Source organism: Spermophilus citellus, assembly GCF_964194105.1.
Source record: "Spermophilus citellus genome assembly, chromosome: 17".
Lineage (NCBI taxonomy): Eukaryota > Metazoa > Chordata > Mammalia > Rodentia > Sciuridae > Spermophilus > Spermophilus citellus.
Window position 1 is genome coordinate 73,350,110 of NC_138199.1, and position 19,875 is coordinate 73,369,984.

Genomic DNA, 19,875 nt, shown 5'->3' on the forward strand with positions numbered 1-19,875 from the left:
TACCTAGTACCCCCCAGAATAATAATAATAAGACAAACTCTACATGTTGATATTGAAACATTGTCCAAGTCTATTAAATACAGAAGGATATATGCTTCCATTTGAATATGGAATATAGGTATATAATTTCTGGAAAGACCTACCAGAAATTGTAGTATTATTCTTTTGAGACAAGGGTCTGAAATTTTAGAGTGGGTTGGTGACTCGGTGCATTGTGTTCATTGTTCTGTTTTATTTTTTCCTATGTTCACTTTGATAAAAGTCAAATGACTACAGGTTTTTGTTGTTGTTGTTTTGTTTTTTGTTTTTTAAGAGAGAGCAAAACCCTTTCCTGTGCCTTGGAGATTTTTCTGGCAGGAGGAAGACTGCCTGCCATGCAGACATTGTGTCAGGACCTGAGTCAGCCAGAGGGAAATATTTTCCAGAATCTAACAATACCTTGCAAGGTTTGAGAAACACCATCCTTATCTGCATCAGTTTCCAACTGCTGAACTTGATAAAAGCCCAAGCCATCTGTTCTTCTGTAGACACTGGTTTGGTCTAACTGAGCCTGCATTTTCCTGATTTGCAAATCTATTCTCCACCTGAATAAAATTGTCTTTGACTTTTTAATTTTAACCTCATTTACATTTTTTTTTGTTGTTGTTTACAACTTAAAATATTAATAGTAAATTTCAAAAGGAAAGAGAAGATGTACCCACCGGCATTCAGTAATGACTGCTCTGAGAACCATGTATTGGAAGTTGACGACTGTTAAGGTCAACTGTCCAGCCCCACCCCAACTCCGACCCTCTTGCCAAACATGGAGGTAAAGGCCAATCTGAGTTTTGGGGGTCTGAAGCTTATATGATTTTGCCAACTCTCTTTAAGAAAAAAAAAAAAATATATATATATATATATATATATATATATACACACACACATATTCATAAGGCCACACTGAGGCTCTGACAGGAGGGGAAATGTCATGAAGAGGAAGTCACAGTGCAGAAAGAGAGCAGGCTTGACCAATTCGGCTAAAAAGCCCAACCTTTGCAAGTTTTATAAAAACATGATCATGTGAACACATTGTCAGGGCTGGTCATTTCCAGTATGCAGAGGTCCTCGATGACAATTCATTGCTGAACCAAGTCAGCAGCAAGAAGCAGTTGGGTCCAGGCCTCAGAGCTGGACTTCTGTGCTGCCTTCTACCTCACAGAGCTTGTTTCAGTCAAGTAGCAAAATGATCTTTTCTCACTGTGCTATAAGTGCTTCTGTTTTCCAGACTGGAGCCTCTGATGTGTGCTGAGGAGGGGTACTGGCATTCCTAGATCCCAACCAGACAGGGCCTAGGGTGCCTGAGCCCCTGAACAGGCCCCCCTTTTGACTCCCAAGAAGTTTCATCTGGGGGCTGGGGATGTGGCTCAAGCGGTATGCGTTCGGCCCGGGTTGGGTTCGATCCTCAGCACCACATACCAACAAAGATGTTGTGTCCACCGATAACTAAAAAATAAATATTAAAATTCTCTCTCTCTCTCTCTCTCTCTCTCTCTCTCTCTAAAAAAAAAAAAAAAAAAAAAAAAGAAGTTTCATCTGGTTGTCCAGTGAGCCAAACCAACATCATTTTTTATTGTTGTTATTTTTTTGTTTGTTTGTTTTTGGTACCAGGGATTGAATCCAGGGGTGCTTAACCACTAAATCACATCCCCAGCCATTTTTATTTTGAGACAGGGTCTCACTAAGTTGCTTAGGGCCTCACTGAGTTACTGAGACTGGTCCTGAACCCGTGATCCTCCTGCCTCAGCCTCCCAAGTTGCTGAGATGACAGGTGTGTGCCACTGTACCTGGCCACATCATTATCAACTTTACTGAACAATTAATTATTTGTTATGTGTACCATTTAAAAAACTTGTAAACAGTTTACCAGGTTGTGGTTTTCAATTTTTTTAAAGCTTTGACTTATAATAAGAAATACATTTTTTTAGCCAGGTGTGGTGACACAAACCTATAATCCCAGTGACCTGAAAGAACTGACGCAGCTGAGGATTCAAATTCAAAGCTAGCCTGAGCAATTTAATGAGACCCTATCTTGAAAACAAATAATTTTTAAAAAGGGATGGGGACAGCTCAGTAGTAGGGCATCCCTGGGTTCAATTCATAGTACAACACACAAACAATTTATATTGACCCATTAAGTCCCAATATTTTCCTGGAACAGTAGCACATGCCTGTAATTCCAGTGACTCAGGAACGTAAAGCAGGAAGATCACAAGTTTGGGGCTAGCCCCAGAAATTTGGCAAGACTCTCAAAAACTTAGCAAGACTCTGTCTTAAAATAAAAATAAAAAAGTCTGGGGATATGGCTCAGTGGTAACTTGGTACAGGGTTCAACCTCCAGTACCAAAAAAAAAAAAAAAAAATGCTGAGTTTTGAACTCTGTGGATATATCTTTTATTTATTTATTTGTTGGTTTGTTTGTTTTTGCATTACAATTCTTAATACACTATTATACCATAATTTATCATATCTCTGATTATATATAAGGTATGTTGACACCAAATTCACATCTTCATACATGTATTTTGTATAGTGATGAGGGTCTCCTTCCACCATCCATGCTATTCCCCTTCCCCCTCCCTTTCTCTCCCACCCCTATTCCCTATCTAGAGGTAATCTTCCTCCCTTGCTCTCCCTCCCAACCCCATTTTGAGTCACCCCGCTTATATCAGAGAAGACATTAGGCATTTGTTTTTTTGGGGATTGGCTAACTTCACTTAGCATAATCTGCTCTAATGCCATCCATTTCCCTGCAAATGCCATGATCTTATTCTTTTTATTGCTGAGTAATATTCCATTGTGTATAAATGCCACATTTTTAATCCATTCATCCACTGAAGGACATCTAGGTTGGCTTCACAGTTTAGCTATTGTGAATTGTGCTGCTATAAACATTGATGTGGCTGTGTCCCTGCTGTTTTTAGGTCCTTTGGGTATAGTTCAAGAAAAGGAAGAGCTGGGTCAAATGGTGGTTTCATTCCCAGTTTTCCAAGGAATCTCCATACTGCTTTCCAATCAACTCTGTGGATATTTCAACAACCTTGACCTAGATGCATTAAAATGGTTTGGAAAATAACCTAGTTTTATATCATATATAAAGATTTTTAATATTCTTTTTTTTAAAAAAACTGAAAGCATTTCTTTTTTTTTTAAGAGAGAGAGAGAGAGAGAGAGAGAGAGAGAGAGAGAATTTTTTAATATTTATTTTTTAGTTTTCGGCGGACACAACATCTTTGCTGGTATGTGGTGCTGAGGATCGAACCCGAGCCGCACGCATGCCAGGCGAGCGCGCTACCGCTTGAGCCACATCCCCAGCCCCTTTAATATTCTTTTAGTTGTTGATAGAATCGAACCCAGTGCCTCACACATGCCAGGCAAGTGTGCTATTGCAAAGCCCTAGCCCATCCTTTTTATATATATATATTTCATATATATATATATATATATATATATATGAAATTTTTTTTTCAAATGCTCTAATCATTTGCCTTTTACTTTTCATAAAAGAATAAACCTCTAAGAACATAATAATGATCTCAGTTACCATGAGTGGTATATATGTTGCTCAATTTAAGTTTTTTTTTTTGGTGGGGGGGTACTGGGGATTGAATTCAGGGCCACTCGACCACTGAGCCACATCCCCAGCCCCCCCAGCCTTATTTTGTATTTTATTTAGAGACAAGGTCTCGCTGAGTTGCTTAGCATCTCGATAAATTGCTGAGGCTGGCTTTGTACTTGTGATCCTCCTGCCTCTGCCTCCTGAGCCGCTGGGATTACAGACATGCACCACTGTGCCCGGCTCAATTTAAGTTTTTATAGGTGTTTCCCATCTGAGACAAGGGGACAAATGAGTTAAGATCCCACCATATATAGATATATTGATTTTTTTGAGATGGGTCTCACTATGTTATCCGGGCTGTTGTATTCCTGAACTCAAGCCTTCCTCCTGACTCAGCCTTTCCTACCTGGACCTCCTAGTAGACCATCCCCACAGCCGCCTGAGGATCCTGGATGCCCAGACCTGGCTGTCCCCGGTGAGGGCTGGGGCAGTGGGTCCCCAGTGTCAGGGACAAGGAGTAGGGGCCCTGGTTAGCCAGGCTGGAACCTCGCAGAGGTTATGGGATCCAGAGACCCTTAAGAATTTGAAAATGGGGGCTGGGGATGTTGCTCAAGCAGTAGCGCGCTCCCCTGGCATGCGTGCGGCCCGGGTTCGATCCTCAGCACCACATACCAACAAAGATGTTGTGTCCGCCGAGAACTAAAAAATAAATATTAAAAAATTCTCTCTCTCTCTCTCTCTAGACTCTCTCTCACTCTCTCTTAAAAAAAAAAAGAATTTGAAAATGGGGGGCTGGGGCAGGGGCTCAGCGGTAGATCGCTCGCCTAGCACGTGCGAAGCCCTGGGTTCCATCCTCAGCACCACATAAAAATAAATAAATAAAGGTATTGAGTCCAGCTACAACTAAAAAAAAAAAAAAAAAAAAGCAAAATAAATAAGGCTGCCTAACCTGAGGCAGCAGTTGTAAGTGGCACACTGAACCCTCTTTCAGCAAAGGCTGCTTCCTTAACCAATGATGGTTGCAATTCTGGCTGTTCCTGCGGAAGCCCCAGAACCAAACTGCTCATCTCTGGACAGCTTCCTACCCCTGGTTAATTCCTGCTGCTTCCATTTTTTTCTATTAATTTATTTATTTATTTAGGTACTGGGGATTGACTCCAGGGATACTTTACCATTAAGCTGAAAAAAAAACGAGCCTCTATCTCAGAGCAAAGCCTGTCCAAGGAAGGGACATGACCTTTGTCCTTGAAAAGACCCACAGAGTACTCCTAGGCACATTCCCACCCTGCTAAGTGGTTTATCTACAAATAACAGAAGAGATCTGCTGCGCCAGGTGTCCCTGACTCAGTCAGGCTAGGTGAGGATCCATAGCAACCCCCTAGCAGCCACCAATCAGCATGAGACAGGGAAATACCTGGGATGCCAGATGACCCTCCCAGTAGTTTATGGCGGTTGATAATGTGTTGGGAAACCATGTAGTTTAGCACGAACACCCCTCTTGGCTTAAGCCAATCAGTTCAAATGAATCCCCCTCTTGTAGGAACCAATCACCCCTACCCAACTTGTTCTCGCCAGTGAATGTGCTAATCATGTTTTAGAGTTGTTATTTGATTTTCCTGGGGTGTGTGATGATTTGCCAAGAGATGCTATGATGTATGTGAGGTCCCTGCCTTCTCCAAAGAGTGTATAAAACTGCTGCAAATCCTGGGCTCGGGGCCTCTCACCAGTTGCTGTGTGTGCGCACAGAGGACCGAGCTAGCTTGCAATAAACACCTCTTTGCTGTTTACATCGATCTTGGTCTCTGGTGGTCTTTTGGGGGTCCCAAATTCGAGCATAACAAAGCTACATTCCTTTTTTTTTTTTTTAATTTTGAGACAGGGTCTCACTTAATTGCTGAGGGCCTTGCTAAATTGCTGAGGCTGGCCTTAAACTTGCGATCCTCCTGCCTCAGCCTCCCGAGCTCTGGGTGTGCCCCAGGGTGTGCCCCACCATACCTGGCAATCCCAGAAACAACAGCCACTGCACAACTGATTCTTGCTTCTCATGGAATCCTTCAACACACAAGCTGACCAATCTGTTTCTCACCTCTCTGTCTCATGGATGAGAGGGCATGCTGTGATTCCCCTGGAGGTCTATGCCTTCTGCTCCTTGTGAGTAGGCTTCAGCAAAATGAGTTTCTTGAAAGAATACCTGCACTTACTGCCTGCTACTTGAGGAACCACTGCTGTTTGTTTAGTTCTAAGCACGTGGAAGTCTTATTGCAATCTTGCATGCAAAGAAGGCCCCTGGTGGGCCATTTCTAAGATTGCTTTTGGAAGGGACATTTTACAGCAAAAGAAAACTGTTAGAGAGCCACAGTTAGGCCAGAAGTCACGGGGCTTCTGACCAACAGCAGCTGGTTGAGTGGTTGGGTAACTGATTTCCCAGAACAATTTTTTTTTTTTTTTTTTTAAGAGAGAGTGAGAGAGGAGAGAGAGAGAATTTTTAATATTTATTTTTTAGTTCTCGGCGGATACAACATCCTTGTTGGTATGTGGTGCTGAGGATCGAACCCGGGCCGCACGCATGCCAGGCGAGCGCGCTACTGCTTGAGCCACATCCCCAGCCCCCCAGAACAATTTTAATCTCATTCAAGTTTATCTGAAAATCATTTGGGCATTTTATCACAATGCTATTTTTCCACCAGTAGGAGACTATGAATTTAAAAAATATATTATTTTAGTTGTAGATGTGAAAGGGTAAAGTTTCTAAGCTGGAAAGCTTGAATGTAAAAGATTAGGTATTATTAAGTTCCTCTGTTACACCCAGAACCTGAAATTCCTGAGATAGTTAAAACAACGCCCTACTGGCCATTTAGCCTAGGGCCCTGTGCAGTTTGTCACAGGGCCCAAACCAATCAGTTTGAATGTGTACCCCACTTAGGAATGACCAATCACCCCCGCCAGACCTGTTCCCGCCAATGAATGTGCTAATCACGTCTCAGAGTTGTTGTTCAATTTTCCCGCGCCTCATGATGATTTGTTCTGATGTATGCAAAGCCCCCCCCCCCCCCCCCCCGCCCTCCCCAAAAAGTGTACTTAAGCTCTGCTTGACCTCTGCTCTGGGCTCTGGGCTGCTCTCCCTTCTTGAGTGAGCACGGAGCCCCAGCGCGCTGGAATGGATCCCCAATAAATCCCCTTTTGCCAATTGCATGGAGCCAGTCTCTTGTGTGGTCTCTTTCTCCGCTGCTCCGCCGGACCCTTACATTTGGACACAATACCTTTATTTTATTTATTTATTTTTATGTGGTGCTGAGGATCCAACTTAGGGCCTCACACGTGCTAGGCAAGTGCTCTGCCACTGAGCTACAACCCCAGCCTGAGACTGCGAATTTTGACAGCCAAAAACATTGCCCACACCATGTATGGGACAGTTTTTTTTTGTTTGTTTATTTGTTTTTGGTGGTACTGGGAATGATCCCAGAAACACTTAACCACTGAGCTACATCCCCAGACCTTTTTTTATTTTGTGATAGGTTCTCACTAAGTTGCTGAGGCTGTCCTCAAACTTGTGTTTCTCCTGCCTCAGCCTCCCTAGTTTCTGGAATTACAGATGTGTAACCCTGCATCCTGCTCAGGTGATTTTTTTTCTTCATTTATTTTTTCTTTCCTTTATTGTTGTTTCTTCCTTTTGATATTTAAGTTATTTGAGGGAGGTTTTTATTTCATAGCATGTTGTACTCTGATTTTTTCTATTGTATTTTGTCAGTTTAAAAAGTTGCTAATAGCTGAGCGAGCGTGGGGGCGCAGGCCTATAATCCCAGAGGCTCAGGAGGCTAAGACAGGAGGATTGTGAGTTCAAAGCCAGCCTCAGCAATTGAGTGAGACCCTAAGCAATTGAGTGAGGTCCTGTCTCAAGATAAAATTTTAAAAAAAAGGGCTGACGTTGTGGCTCAGTGTGGTTAAGCGCCCTTGGGTTCAATCCTCAGTACCAAAATAAGTAAATGAATAAATTAAATAGTTAAAATTTTTTTTTAAATTAAAAGGTTAGGCATTTCACTCAGAAGTTAGCTCCCCTGGTTTCAATCCTCAGTACCAAATTAATTGATCAATTCATTACAAGGTGTTAGGGATGTAACTCAGTGGTTAATAGTATCCCTAAATTCAATCTGCAGTACTGGGGAAAAAAAAAAAAGAATTAGCTAGGCATAAAGTTAGACATGTCATATTGCTAGAAGGAACTAGATAACTGACAATGTAGAACAAAGCATTCTAAGGTGTCATAAAGATAACAAAGCTCTAGAAGCGGTCACTAGCCCAGGGCCAGGAGACCAAAGCAAAATGCTGGAATTTCATTAAAACAAATAAACTTGGCTGAAAAGCCCAGGGGACTGAGGAGAGGGCACCTGCTGGCTGGCGCTGGTGTCTCTTTGGGCTCAGGAGTGGGTTCTGCAAGGGTCAGGAAGCAGAGGAACTGGATTCCACTGGAATGGCAGGTGTCTGGGGGAAGCTGGGTGAGCAGTGTGCAGGGGGAGGCGGGGCCCAGCCACAGGCCTTCCTAGAGGCCCGCCCCCCTGGACAGGGCCTGGCAGGAAGCAGCAACCCAGGGAGAAATGGGGCTGATGTGGGGCTTGTGGAGCTCCAGTTGTAGTGTCACGGAGCATGTGCTGAATTGTGTTCCTTCCTCCCAACCCCAAGTCCCTCAGAATGTGGCCTTACTGGGAAACGGGTTGTTGAAGACCTAGTTAAGGTGTGGTCTTTGGGACTTAGTTCAATATGACAGGGGCCCTCAGAAGAAGGAAAAACTCAAGACACAGACCTGCCCAGGGAGATTGCTGGGCAGTGACAAAGGTAGAGGTCTACAAGGCAAGGATGGTAGCCCATGTTGTCCGCCAGCCAACCACCAGGAGCTGAGAGAATAGCATGGGACCTGTCCTCTCACTGCCTCCAGAAAGAACAAAGCCTGCGGACACCTTGATTTGGGATGCTTGGCCTTCAGCACTGTGCAAAGCATTTGGATTGCCTGGGCCACCTGGTTTGTCATACTTTGTTGTGACAACCCTCACAAACAAATACCCTGGGTTTGGAGTGAGGCACAGTGGTGTGGCACAATCCCCAGACCTTGGCCCAGGAGAGAGGCCACAGCACGGAGCACTTCGGGCTGGGACAGTGAGCCTTCCAGTAGCAGCCTTGGTGGGCAGGAGATAGGAAGCTCTCCCATCTTCCAGGTACCATGTAAACCCCAGATTACAATTCCGCCAAAGGCAGAGGTCTCCAAACCTTCCTGAGGTCGAACTTTTCACCCCCTTAGCAAAGAGTAGCTCTTTGGTTTTTTGTTGTTTTGTTTTATTTATTTATTTTAATTTAATTTATTTATTTGGTACTGGGGATTGAACCCAGGGGCACTTAACCACTGAGGCACATCCACCCACAGCCCTTTGTTGATATTTTATTTTGAGACAGGGTCTTAAGATGCTTAGGCCTCACTAAATTGCTGAGGCTGGCCTGCCTCGAACTTGCAGTCCTCCTGCCTCAGCCTCCAGAACTGCTGAGATTACAGACATGCACCACCATGCCCAGTTTCAAGTTTTATTAGATTTACTAGGATAAATATCAAAGTGGACATTTCTTGCATCTGAGTGTTATGGAACAGATTCATGCTTAATACACTGAGGTTTTTTTATTTTTTATTTTTTTCACCCAGCCAGTTGTAGTCTTCCAAATAAGTCTGAGAGAAAAAAGAAAGCTCTTGGTAGCTCTCAGCTTTCTGCCATTTGTGCTAGCCGAGCTGTGATGGAGTGGCAGATTCCAAGGGACATGCTGGTGATGTGGACGTGAGTTATTTCAGGGTAGGTCCTTTTTTGGCTGTGGGTATTATGGGAACACAAGTTCCCTGCTCCTACATCAGGAGGCAGGGCCAGCACTCATCTGCTCAACTGGGGCTGTTTCTGGTTGCTGTGGAGATGGGCCCCACCCTGGGGCTCCCAGCCCGGACCTCCTGGCTCTGTCAAGTTCAACTTCCCCAGATACAGCTGCCAGGTCTGTTCTGAGCGATTCCTGCTGGAGGGGTGTTTATAAAAACCTCTGCTGTTCATTCCCACTTCTCTGCCTCCCAAATCCCAGAAAACTGGAGAGAGGTGGGGTCCCATCTGAAGATGCTGCACCCCTACACTGAGGAGCAAGGGCTGGGAGGACGCCTCTATAACAGGGAGCTCAAGGACAGGAGAGATAGGGGAGGCTGAGACACAGAGAAGCTGAAGGCACACAGGAAATGACTGAAGTAGAATGTTTAGCCAAGATTTTCTGACTCTCTTTGTTGTTGTTTTTAATATATATTATAAATAAATAAATATATATATATATATATATTTAGTTGTTGATAGTCCTTTTTTAATTTAATTTTTAGTTGTAGTTGGACACAATACCTTATTTTATTTATTTATTTTCATGTGGTGCTGAGGTTTGAACCCAGGACCTCACACATGCTCGGTGAGCACTCTACCACTGAGCCACAACCCCAGCCCCTAGACCTTTATTTTTATTTATTTATATGTGGTGCTGAGAACTGAACCCAGGCAAGTGCGCAACCACTGAGCCCCAGCTCCAGCCCCTTCGTCTTGTTTTGTTGGTTGGTTTGTGAGGCTGGGGCTTGAATCCAGGGCCCATGCACACTAAGCATGTGCTGGGCCAGTTGTAGCATTAAATACACCCCCTGTCCAAATTTCTGATTCCAGAACTCACACACAAAACCATTTTCTGATGCTGGATCAAAAAAAAAAAAAAAAAAACATTGTTTGTATATTAAAGCAAGATCTGAGGTATTCTACAGTAAAATTCAAAATTTGAATATCATTTAAGGACAAGGTCTCCAGGGGCTGGCACTGTAGCTCAATGGAAGAGTGCTTGCCTAGCACATGTGAGGCGCTGGGTTTGATCCTCAGTAACAGATAAAAATAGATAAATAAATAAAGGTATTGTTTAAAAAAGCATCTTAAAAAAGAGAGAGAATGTAGACAGCTAGTGAAGACTATGGCCTTCCTGCCTCAGTTCGGGCTTGGTATTCCTCTGGGCCCGTGTCCTCTGTGGTGCGGGCTCCCTCGGCAACCCCTTCTCTAAATGCACTTGCAAAGGACGTGGAGGTTCTCCATCCTGAGCCCCTGAAGACGACCCAGGGCCTTCTGCTGTTCTCTTTGGGGTTTTGCTCATTTGCTTTTGGTTGTTTTGCGGTGCTGGGAATTGAACTCGAGACCTCTTCCTTGCTAGGCAAGCAGTCTACACCCCCAGCCACAGTCCTGCACTTCTTCCCCTGACCCCCAGGCACTGGGGACTGAACCCAGGGGTGTTCTACCAGTGAGTTCCATCTCTGGCCATTTTTGTTTTTCTTTTGAGACAGGGTCTTGCTAAGTGGCCCAGGTTGGTCTTGAACTTGTGATCCACTTGCCTCAGCCTCCTGAATCCCTGGGATTACAGGCGTGTTTCCAAGCCCAGTCACGCTGCAGTTCTTATGCATCTTCCAGAAGGTGTGACTGTGCAGAAAGTGAATGAATGGGCCTGTGTTCTAGATTCTGAAGTCGGCCTTGCAGGGGGACTTGTGCTGGGTGTGGGGCTGAATGGGACACAGACTCTGCAGCTCAGTGCTCTTTTTTTTCCCTGGGGCAAAAACAAGCTACAGCCCAACCGAGCTGCCTGCAAACCTCAACCACGCCCAGGTCAGCCCCATCTTCCTGGCCAGGCCCTCAGTTTAGCCACAGTCTCGGTCCAGCCTCACCCTCTGTGCCTCCGAGGAGGGGAGTGTTCCTTGGGCCTTGGGAGGGGACAGAGAAGAGCCAGAAGAGGACTGTGGGCCTCCCTGCGCTCCGGGAGGGCTACAGGAACTGGCTGTCTCCAGCTGCCCAGAGGGGAGTGATGCAGAGGCCCTTTCTCCACTGGGTTTGGAACTCTGGGGCATATTTCCCACAGAAACAAGGCTCAAGTAGAGGTTGGCTCTGTGCCTGGCCCAGAAGAGCCATGTTCGGCTCACAGCACCACAGCTCCAAACCTTCACCCTCCACCATTGTCTAGACTGGCAGGGCCTCTGGCAGGAGCTTCTGAGACCACAGACCCTCGGGCAGCTCTGCCAAGATTCTGGGGACCGTGGGAACTAGGGCCTGGCAGAGAGCAACTCTTACACTGGCCACAATGCTGGGAGGCGGGGCTGTGTGTGTGTGTGTTTAGACATTTCTAAGCACAGGACACACCTAAGATGTGGAATGCGGACAGAATGGCCTGGATGGGGCAGCCCTGGGCAGCTCCTTGCTGCCTCTGAGCCTCGGATTCATCTATAAATGGTAGTGGGACTAGATATGTGGTTCACGTTTTATTAAGTAAAATCATCTCTGACTAAAGTGTTGGCAGGGGGTGGGGGGGACTGCTTCCACCCTGTTTCCTCCCTCTCTTAGCCCACCTAGCCCAGCCTCCTGGGTCTTCTCAGAGTGTTGTTGCAAGACCCTGGACTGCATCCACACTCTCACACCATACAGGCAGACACACACACACACACACACACACACACATACACACACACACACAAACGCACCCCTCTCCCAGACATTCCCTCTCTAACACTCTCCTAGGGTTACAGGTGAAGAGCAGGGTTGTCGATCACACTCCAAACTGGAGCTTCCGAAGCCCAGGCCCCAGCCCCAGCCCCAGCCCCAGCCCCAGCCCCAGCCCCAGCATCTTGCTAGATATGCAGCCATGGGCGAACCGATCCCCCACTCTAAATTGTAAAACTGAGGTGCTGGGATTGGGGATTGAGAAGCTTGTCTCACAGGCTCCACGCCAATCTTTGAAAGTTGCAAGTGGCACACTTGTGGGTAGTTGTGGCCACAGATGTGAGCAGTCAGGTCAAATTGTTACCGCTGTTGACCGGTGACGAGTCCTTGCTTCCCCGATGTTGAAGTATAACACCAGAGAAGCACGCCGAGGCCAGGTCAGAGTGGAAATTAGAAGTTTATTAAAAGACAGCAGAAAAGACTTCTCCCGGAGGAAGAAGGGGACCCAAGAGGTGGAATCCGTTGAAGGGCAACTGTGTTCCCCTTTTTATAGTTTTTGGTGATGGAATGTAGGTGGGAAGGGTTGGGACACAGGTGGGCCAAAGAAGTAATTCAGGGCACTTTGGAGTCAAGTTTGCTGTTCATTAACACTTCTTTGGGATGGGCTATCTCCAAATCAGTTGGGGGCTGTTTCCTGGGCTTCATTAACATTCCAAGAGTTGCTCAACTTTTCCGAAATTCATTCTCAGCATGGCCTCCATTTTAGATTTCACTCGATATTAGACCCAATTTACCTAACTACACTGACTGCCTAACTTTAAATCTGGCTTCAAAATTCCCCCAAAGAAGCTCCAGGCCTGTTTGCCAAACTCACATTCCAGGACAAGTCAGGGCTTCCTGCAGGGTCTGGGGAGCAGGGGGTTCTCCAGTAAGAGATGGTGGACGGACGTGCCAAGCTGAGGGAGGTGAGCCAGAGCAGGTAGCCGAGGGGCAGGCAAGGCCTTGGAAGGTGGAGGCTAGCAGCAGGTGGGGAGAGGCTCTAGGAAGTCCCAGCTACACTGGAGCAGTGGAGTGGCCCCTTGCTGGGTGAGCTGCGACCTGTGGGACCCTGGCTGCCATGGGAACAGGGCTGAAACACACAGCACCGGGAGCAGAGAGGCCCCGCCTGGAAAAACAACATCCTGGCCGCTGCCCCCAGGCTACAAGGGAGGCCTATTTTTAGCTGCTGAGGCCTGGGGCAGGACTTGTATGGCCTTGCTGTCAGGCTGCTTAACTCACCCATTGTCCTGCCTGACCTCACCTGATGCCTGGGAGGCCTCTCTGTCTGCTCCTTGCCCTCCAGGCCCATTCTAGGGTGCACTGGGCCTTGGAGAATGGAGAGGGAGCTGGCCTGGAAACCCAGGTGCCTGGCGGGTTGGGGAGACCCAGGCCAGGCAGGGGGCCAGGCAGGGGGCCGTGCAGAGTCCCCAGCCCTCCTCAGAGCAGCAGAGCCAGAGGCTCTCCTGCTGCCCCGGGCCCTGGGGTCCCCAGACTGGAGGACCAGTGTGGTGGTGCAGATACACAGCTGCCCCTGGAGACCTGAGGCCCAGGCTGTCTCCAGGAGAGGACATGGGACCTAATTTGTCAATGTTCTCTGCTCCAGCCACACCCTGGAGTGGTCTGAGTCACACAGCTCTCTGGCTGAGGTGTGTATGTGAAAGAAGCCCAGGTCTCCACTCTTGTCCTTCCCCAGGTGTCCTGCTCTGCTCTTTGGGGGGGGGGGGGTGAGGGTGACCTCTGTGTTTTATTCTGACTGGCAAAGTGCAGGTCCAGACCTGGCTGTGGCTTCAAGGATGAAAAGAGCTGGTAAGAGCTGGGCTGTCCAGAGCAAACATGGGAGACGCCAGGGTGACTGTGGGGCTGGAGCCTGTGGAAGAAGCCACCTCTGGCTGCCCCTGCGGAGAACTAGGGAGTGGGGGTGCCCTGAAGGGGCTCTGTTCCGTCTCTCACCTGCCCACATTAGGCCAGCTGTTAAAAGCTGAGAAGTCCTGTGGATTCTTAAAAAGAGTGACTAAAAAGGGAGTCATCCATTCAGCAAACGTTTATTGAGCACCTACTGTGTGTCTGGCACTGGTCTAAAAACCTGGAAAAGGAGGGGTTGGGGCAGACTGGATCCATCCCAGCTGAAGCTTTCTCTTCCAGAAACAAGGATAGGGGTCCTCCTCCCTGAGGGGTGGAAGGCCCAATTATAGAAAGTGGAAGCCCCACATCACCTCCGCTTTAGCACAGATATGCAGGACTTCTTGAGGGGCCCGATCTGCAGATGGGCATCCACACTCTCCAGGAAGAAGGCAGGCTTGAGCCTGTGAGTGAAGAGCCCTGCAAAGTGGCTGTCCAGGCGGCTCTGGAAGGGGTCGGCAGGAGAGGCCAGAACACCACTCCGGCGTGGCCGGGAGGCCTTCAACCTCCTCAGAAGGCTCATCTTGCCATCGCGTACAGCATAGAAAGTCAAGGCCCGGTCGGCGTACTCCAGGCAGATTCCGACCGTGGGTGAGAAGGGCTGGGGGAGAGCCGCCTCCAGCCCGTGGAACCAGACAGAGAAGTTGCGTCCATTCCACTGCAGGCAGCAGGAGTATGCGTTGCGGCCCAGCCGGCCCCGGTCATAGGGCTCTTGTGGGGAGAAGCCTTCGGCCATGACCCCCACGCTAACCCAGCCCTCAATGATCTCTACCTCCCAGTAGTAGGTGCCACGGTCCAGGGCGCCTTCCCCCAGCACCTGTTCGCAGTGGGTGAAGCGGGTGGGCGACTCAGGGTAATTGATGGGACACAGCACTCTCTTGACTCCTTTGGTTCCAAACAGTTGCAGGAACTTATCTGCCGTGTCGCTATCCAAGTCCACGATGTAGGCGACTGAACCCACAGATGGAAGAGAGATGCAGGGCTCAGGGCCAGACTCAGATAAGGTGGTCCCCCCACAGGTGCCCACCCCCCTTAAACACAGCCTCACCCCTCTATTGCAACCAGCATAACTCAACACCAAGCTGACTTCATCCACCCCAGGAACTATGGAGGGGAATCCAACCTCCTGATGTCAGGACCATGCTGGGGCCTGTTTATGAGACCCCCATGGGAACAGGAAGGCAGTGTCTACTTACACTTGAGGAAATAGTCCCTGGGAATGTCACTCTCCAGGTGGTTCGTGCTATCAGGGTCCTGGGACTCGCTGTCAGCTGCAGAAGAAGGGACAGTGGCAAGCACATCCCCCAGACTCCCAAGGCTAGGCCGAGCACAGTGCCCACCCCAGAACCTGTGACTGCAACTCCCTCTGCCTGCCTTCCTCTCAAAGCCACCTGGGGACAGATATACATCCACCCATGCCACCTCGTGGGCTCATACAGGTCTGTGCCTGAATTGTACTCCACTTGCTCCTTGGGTCTCAGCCCCTCTAAAGCTAGAAGCTGGGCTGTAGCCAAAGAGCTGACTCGTCAACAGAGGATGGTGGCTCCAGTCCCTGGTGGGTTTGGGGTCCCTTCCTGTACCAGGCACAGTTTCCCTCCTCCATCCTGAATGGGGACCAGGCCCGGAGGCCTGTGTGAGGAGCCCAGGGAACAGTGAGTCATCTGTGGGACACTCACCTTCTGAGCCCAGCTTCTGTAGCCCATCATCGCTGCCCAGCCCCTGCAGCTGCTCCCACTGGCTGGCACAGGCCGAGGCCAGCACATCTCTCACTGCCCGGACAGCTTGGGAGGACTTGGTGAAGCTGAGCTCCCTGGGGGGACCAGGTCCAGGGCCACACCCCTCTTCCAGGGCCAGCCGTAGTGCCAGGAGCTCCTGTGCCAGACAGGTGCTGGTTAAGTCTCCACTGGACACAGTTCCTCCAGGCCGGGGTGGGGCAGCACCACCAGGAGGCTGGCACAGCCCCAGAAAGCCAAGCACTCCCTGACCCCACCTCCCACCACGGTGGCCCCAGGGTGGCCCTCACCTGCAGGAAGCTGACTGAGTCTGCTTCAGGGACCTGACCAAGGTTGTGGCGGGCCCGGCTTAGGCGGCTGCGTTGTTCCTCTTGTCGCCGAAGGTCGCCCTGGGAGCGGCCCAGCATGGCAGCCTCCCCCTCCTCGATGAAGCCTAGCACCTCTGTCTGGAAGCCCTGCAGGGTGGCAGCAGCCTCAGCAAATAGCTGGCTCACCCTCTCCCGCTCTGCTACAGCGGCGCTCTGCAAGGACAGCAGTGGAGGCAGCAATGAGGGCAGGGAACAGGCCTGGCCTTTGACTCCACGTGCCCACCCTGCCCTCTTGGGGGAATGCAGGAGCTGGATCTGTGACAGGTCAGGGGAGACTCATGCTTAATGGGGACTGATAGTGCCCTGAGCATGGTCTTATTTGGAGTGATTGTACCATGTTGAAAGGTCTTGCTGCCAGCGCACAGGGATGGGGGGTTAGGGAGGGTCTGACCTTGATGAGGGCCACCGTGCGCCGGGACTGTGCAATGCATGCACCCAGCTCATCCATGCGGTCCTCCACAGCACTCAGGACTTTGGGCTGCTCAGCCTGTGGATAACACCTCTTTGAGTACCAGGTCTGGCAGAGGCCCCAGCCCTACAAAGGTCCCAGGACTTGCCAGGGGAGAGGGGAATGGTGACCAGGGAAAGATATCTGTGGATCAGTGGGATCAGAGTGGCCATCATATCCCATAATATGCCAGGATGGTCCATTACCAAATTCCTGGTGAGGGGCAGGCTGACTGTGGGTGTCTGCTTCTCCTCTGATCAGCCCCCAAGACAGGGCCATCAGCTATCTACCCATCTCAATGTTGCTGAAATTAATTTGAGAATTTCCTCCAGGGAGGAAGAAAGTGAGGTGAGACTGTGACCACACAAGAGGGCATAATCCGTGGGGATCACTGTCCCCAAAGAGCCTGCATCCCCAATCCAGGCCCGAAAAAAGGGGATTCCGGGCAAATCCCCTGGGTCTTATGAGTCACTGCTCCAGGCAGGAGAGACGGAAAATCCCAAGGCCAGAGGCGTCTGGACCCGGCAAGAGGCCAAAGGAAACTGGGGGCGGGAGGTAGCGGGACGGGACGCTGCGCACATGTTCCCACCACTGCCCGGCCCGGCCCGGAACAGCTAGACAGAGGATCTGTGTGTCCAGCCCACCCTCTGTCGCACTCCTGTCGCCTGCCACACCCATCCAAAGTGGCTGCCTCATCCTAGGGCAATCTGAGCTGGGACTGGCTCGAGCCAAGCATCATCAGCTCTGCTGCCTTTGCAGCTCCCGCCCCTACCAGGCTCTGGGGGTTAACCCGGCTTCCAGCCGCCTCACATCCCCAGGACACTAACCTGGCTTCAGATCTCCTGCTCCTGCTCGCCCTTTGCGTCCTTTTTAGCAATCTCACTAGTCCCTCCTTCCCACCTTCCCATCTCCACCATCGCGAGCGACAAACATTGTCAAGCCGGGAGTGTAAAGACCCTCAGAGGAGATTAAGACACAACCCAAGAAGAGTGTAGGGTCCACGGCCCTTGGCCTGCTCGCGCACAGCCAGTCTCCCCCCGCCGGCCACCTAAGGTGCCCACACCCCACCTCCTGGAGCGCACGCTCTTGCTCCAGCGTCACGAGCTCGTGGCCGCGGTGCTCCTGGGCGGCGCAGGCCTCGCACAGGCACGCGCGCTCGACGCGGCAGTAGCGCTCCAGCGGCCGCAGGTGGCGGGGACACAGGCTCTCCTCCAGCCGGCGCAGCGGTGGCACCAGGCGGTGCCCGCGCAGTGCGGGGCTGCGCTCGTGCGGGCCCAGGTGCGCGGGGCAGAAGGAGGCAAGGCAGGAGAGGCAGGAGAGCGCCGCAGGCAGGGCCGCGCCCTCGGGGCACGCGTCACAGCGCACGGGCTCTTCCCCGGCGGGCCAGGGCTCCGGTTCGCACGGAGCAGACGGTTCCGGAGCGCTTGGCTGAGCGCTGGGCGCTGAGGGCTCCGACATCGGGCGCCGTGCAGGGGCTGGGGCCGAGCCCTGGCGTAGCTGCAGCAGCTCGGACAGTGTGTGGTTCTTGCGGAGCTGCAGGCCGTCGGGGAAAGGTTCCTGGCACAGAGGGCAGCGGGCTGCGCCTCCGGAACCGCCCGTGCCTCCTGCGCTGCGGTGCGGCCAGAGAGCGCCCAGGCAGGCGAGGCAGAAGTTGTGGCCGCAGGGTAGCGTCACCGGCTCCCGAAGCGGCTCGAGGCAGATGGGGCAGCTGAAGGGCCCGCTGCCGTCCATGGCTCCGCGGCTGCCTGGCGCCGCCTGTTCTGCTCCCGCCTGGGAGGGACTCGGACCGTTCGCGCCCTGGCACCGCCCTTTGGGACAAAGGCCAAGGGTCCCGCCCCCCACGTCCCTCCCTCGGCTCGGCCCGCCTCAGCGCAGCCCGCTCGCGGGTCCTCGGATGTCGGGCCCCGCCTGACTTGAAGAGGCTTCTGCGCGCCCGCCCTGCCTGGGTCCTCCACCCCTCGCGCTTTGAGGGAAGCGCTGCTGAAAGAGTGTCAAAGAAACGAGGGCAGGGAATTGAGGGGGGACACAGGAAGGAGTCTGGGAAAGAGTTCCCACCCACCCTTGCCCAGCCCGGGACGCATGGGGAGTGGGCGGACTCAGATCTGGCACACCAGCACCTTTACTCTCAACTCCAGACCTCCTTGGCACCGTTAGCAAAGGTGGTGAGCTGCTGACTGCAGAGAAAGTAACTGCTGATGTGTGTATGTTTTTGCCCCTTACGACTTTATTTACCCCCAGTGGGGAAGTTGGACTTTTCTAGACTTGGAATGGGAAGTTGACGTCACCCCCAAAGTCCCTGGTCTAAGGAATTTAGTCTGGTCAATAGACTCTTGCAGGCACCTATGGTGCGTCAGGGCGGGATTGGGAATTCCCCAAGAGGAGGCATGGGTTAAGATTCACATGAACCCAAAGTATAAAAAAACAAATCCATGAGTTCATGTTAATACTAATGAGTAATTGGGTAAATGAATAATGGGGAAGAGTAGGCACATTCCTCATTCAGGAGACTTCCAAATAATCTTTGTAGATTCTCCAAGGTGGAGCATAGTTTCCCACTTCTTATGTGTGATTGTGAAGAGAGACTTTCTTGTAAAAGAAGCAAAAGAGTAGTTTCACAGTGGAGAATCCTGCTGAACCCCATTTTAACCAGATGATCAAGGTCAACATCAAAAGTTAGCTTGGAGGGGCTGGGGTTGTGGCTCAGGGGTAGAGCGCTTGCCTAGCATGTGCGAGGCACTGGGTTCTATCCTCAGCACCACATAAAAATAAAATAAACAAAATAAAGGTATTGTGTCCAACTACAACTAAAAATATATATTTAAAAAAATTAGCATGGACTGACACTTTCTCCCGTTTTAGTCCCTCCAGGACTGGGAATTGAAATCAGACCCTTCAACATTCTAGGCAAGTGCTCTACCACTGAGATAACATCATCCCCAGCACGCCCTCACCTTTTTTGTGATAGGGTCTTGCTGATTTGCTTAGGGTCTCACTAAATTGCTGAGGCTGACTTTGAACTTGCAATCCTCCTTAGTTTCTTGAGTCATTGGGATTACAGGTGTGCTCCAACGTGCCTGGAAGAATGCCTACTTTAGAAAGATACTATGTTGCTGGGCATGGTGGCCCAGGTCTGTAATCCCATTTACTCAGGAGGCTGAGGCAGGAGCTTAACAAATTCAAGACCAGCCAGGGCAACTTAGTGAGATCCTGTCTCAAACAAAAAAAAGGCGTGGGGACTGCAGTTCAGTGGTAGAGTGCCCCTTCAATCTCGATACTGGGA

The 19,875-nt window shown here is 50.2% G+C and overlaps 1 protein-coding gene across 1 annotated transcript; it reads right to left on the bottom strand.

Annotated features, from left to right (window-relative positions):
- Positions 1-14,173: 14,173 nt before the first annotated feature.
- Positions 14,174-18,365, bottom strand: TRIM47 (tripartite motif containing 47). The gene is made up of 6 exons (XM_081273036.1): positions 17,664-18,365; positions 16,539-16,634; positions 16,070-16,300; positions 15,723-15,918; positions 15,243-15,317; positions 14,174-14,997 (listed from the first exon to the last, which is right to left on the bottom strand). Exons 1-6 carry the CDS (start codon positions 18,324-18,326, stop codon positions 14,357-14,359), a joined length of 1,902 nt encoding a protein of 633 aa, XP_081129162.1. The 5' UTR covers positions 18,327-18,365; the 3' UTR covers positions 14,174-14,356.
- Positions 18,366-19,875: the final 1,510 nt, after the last annotated feature.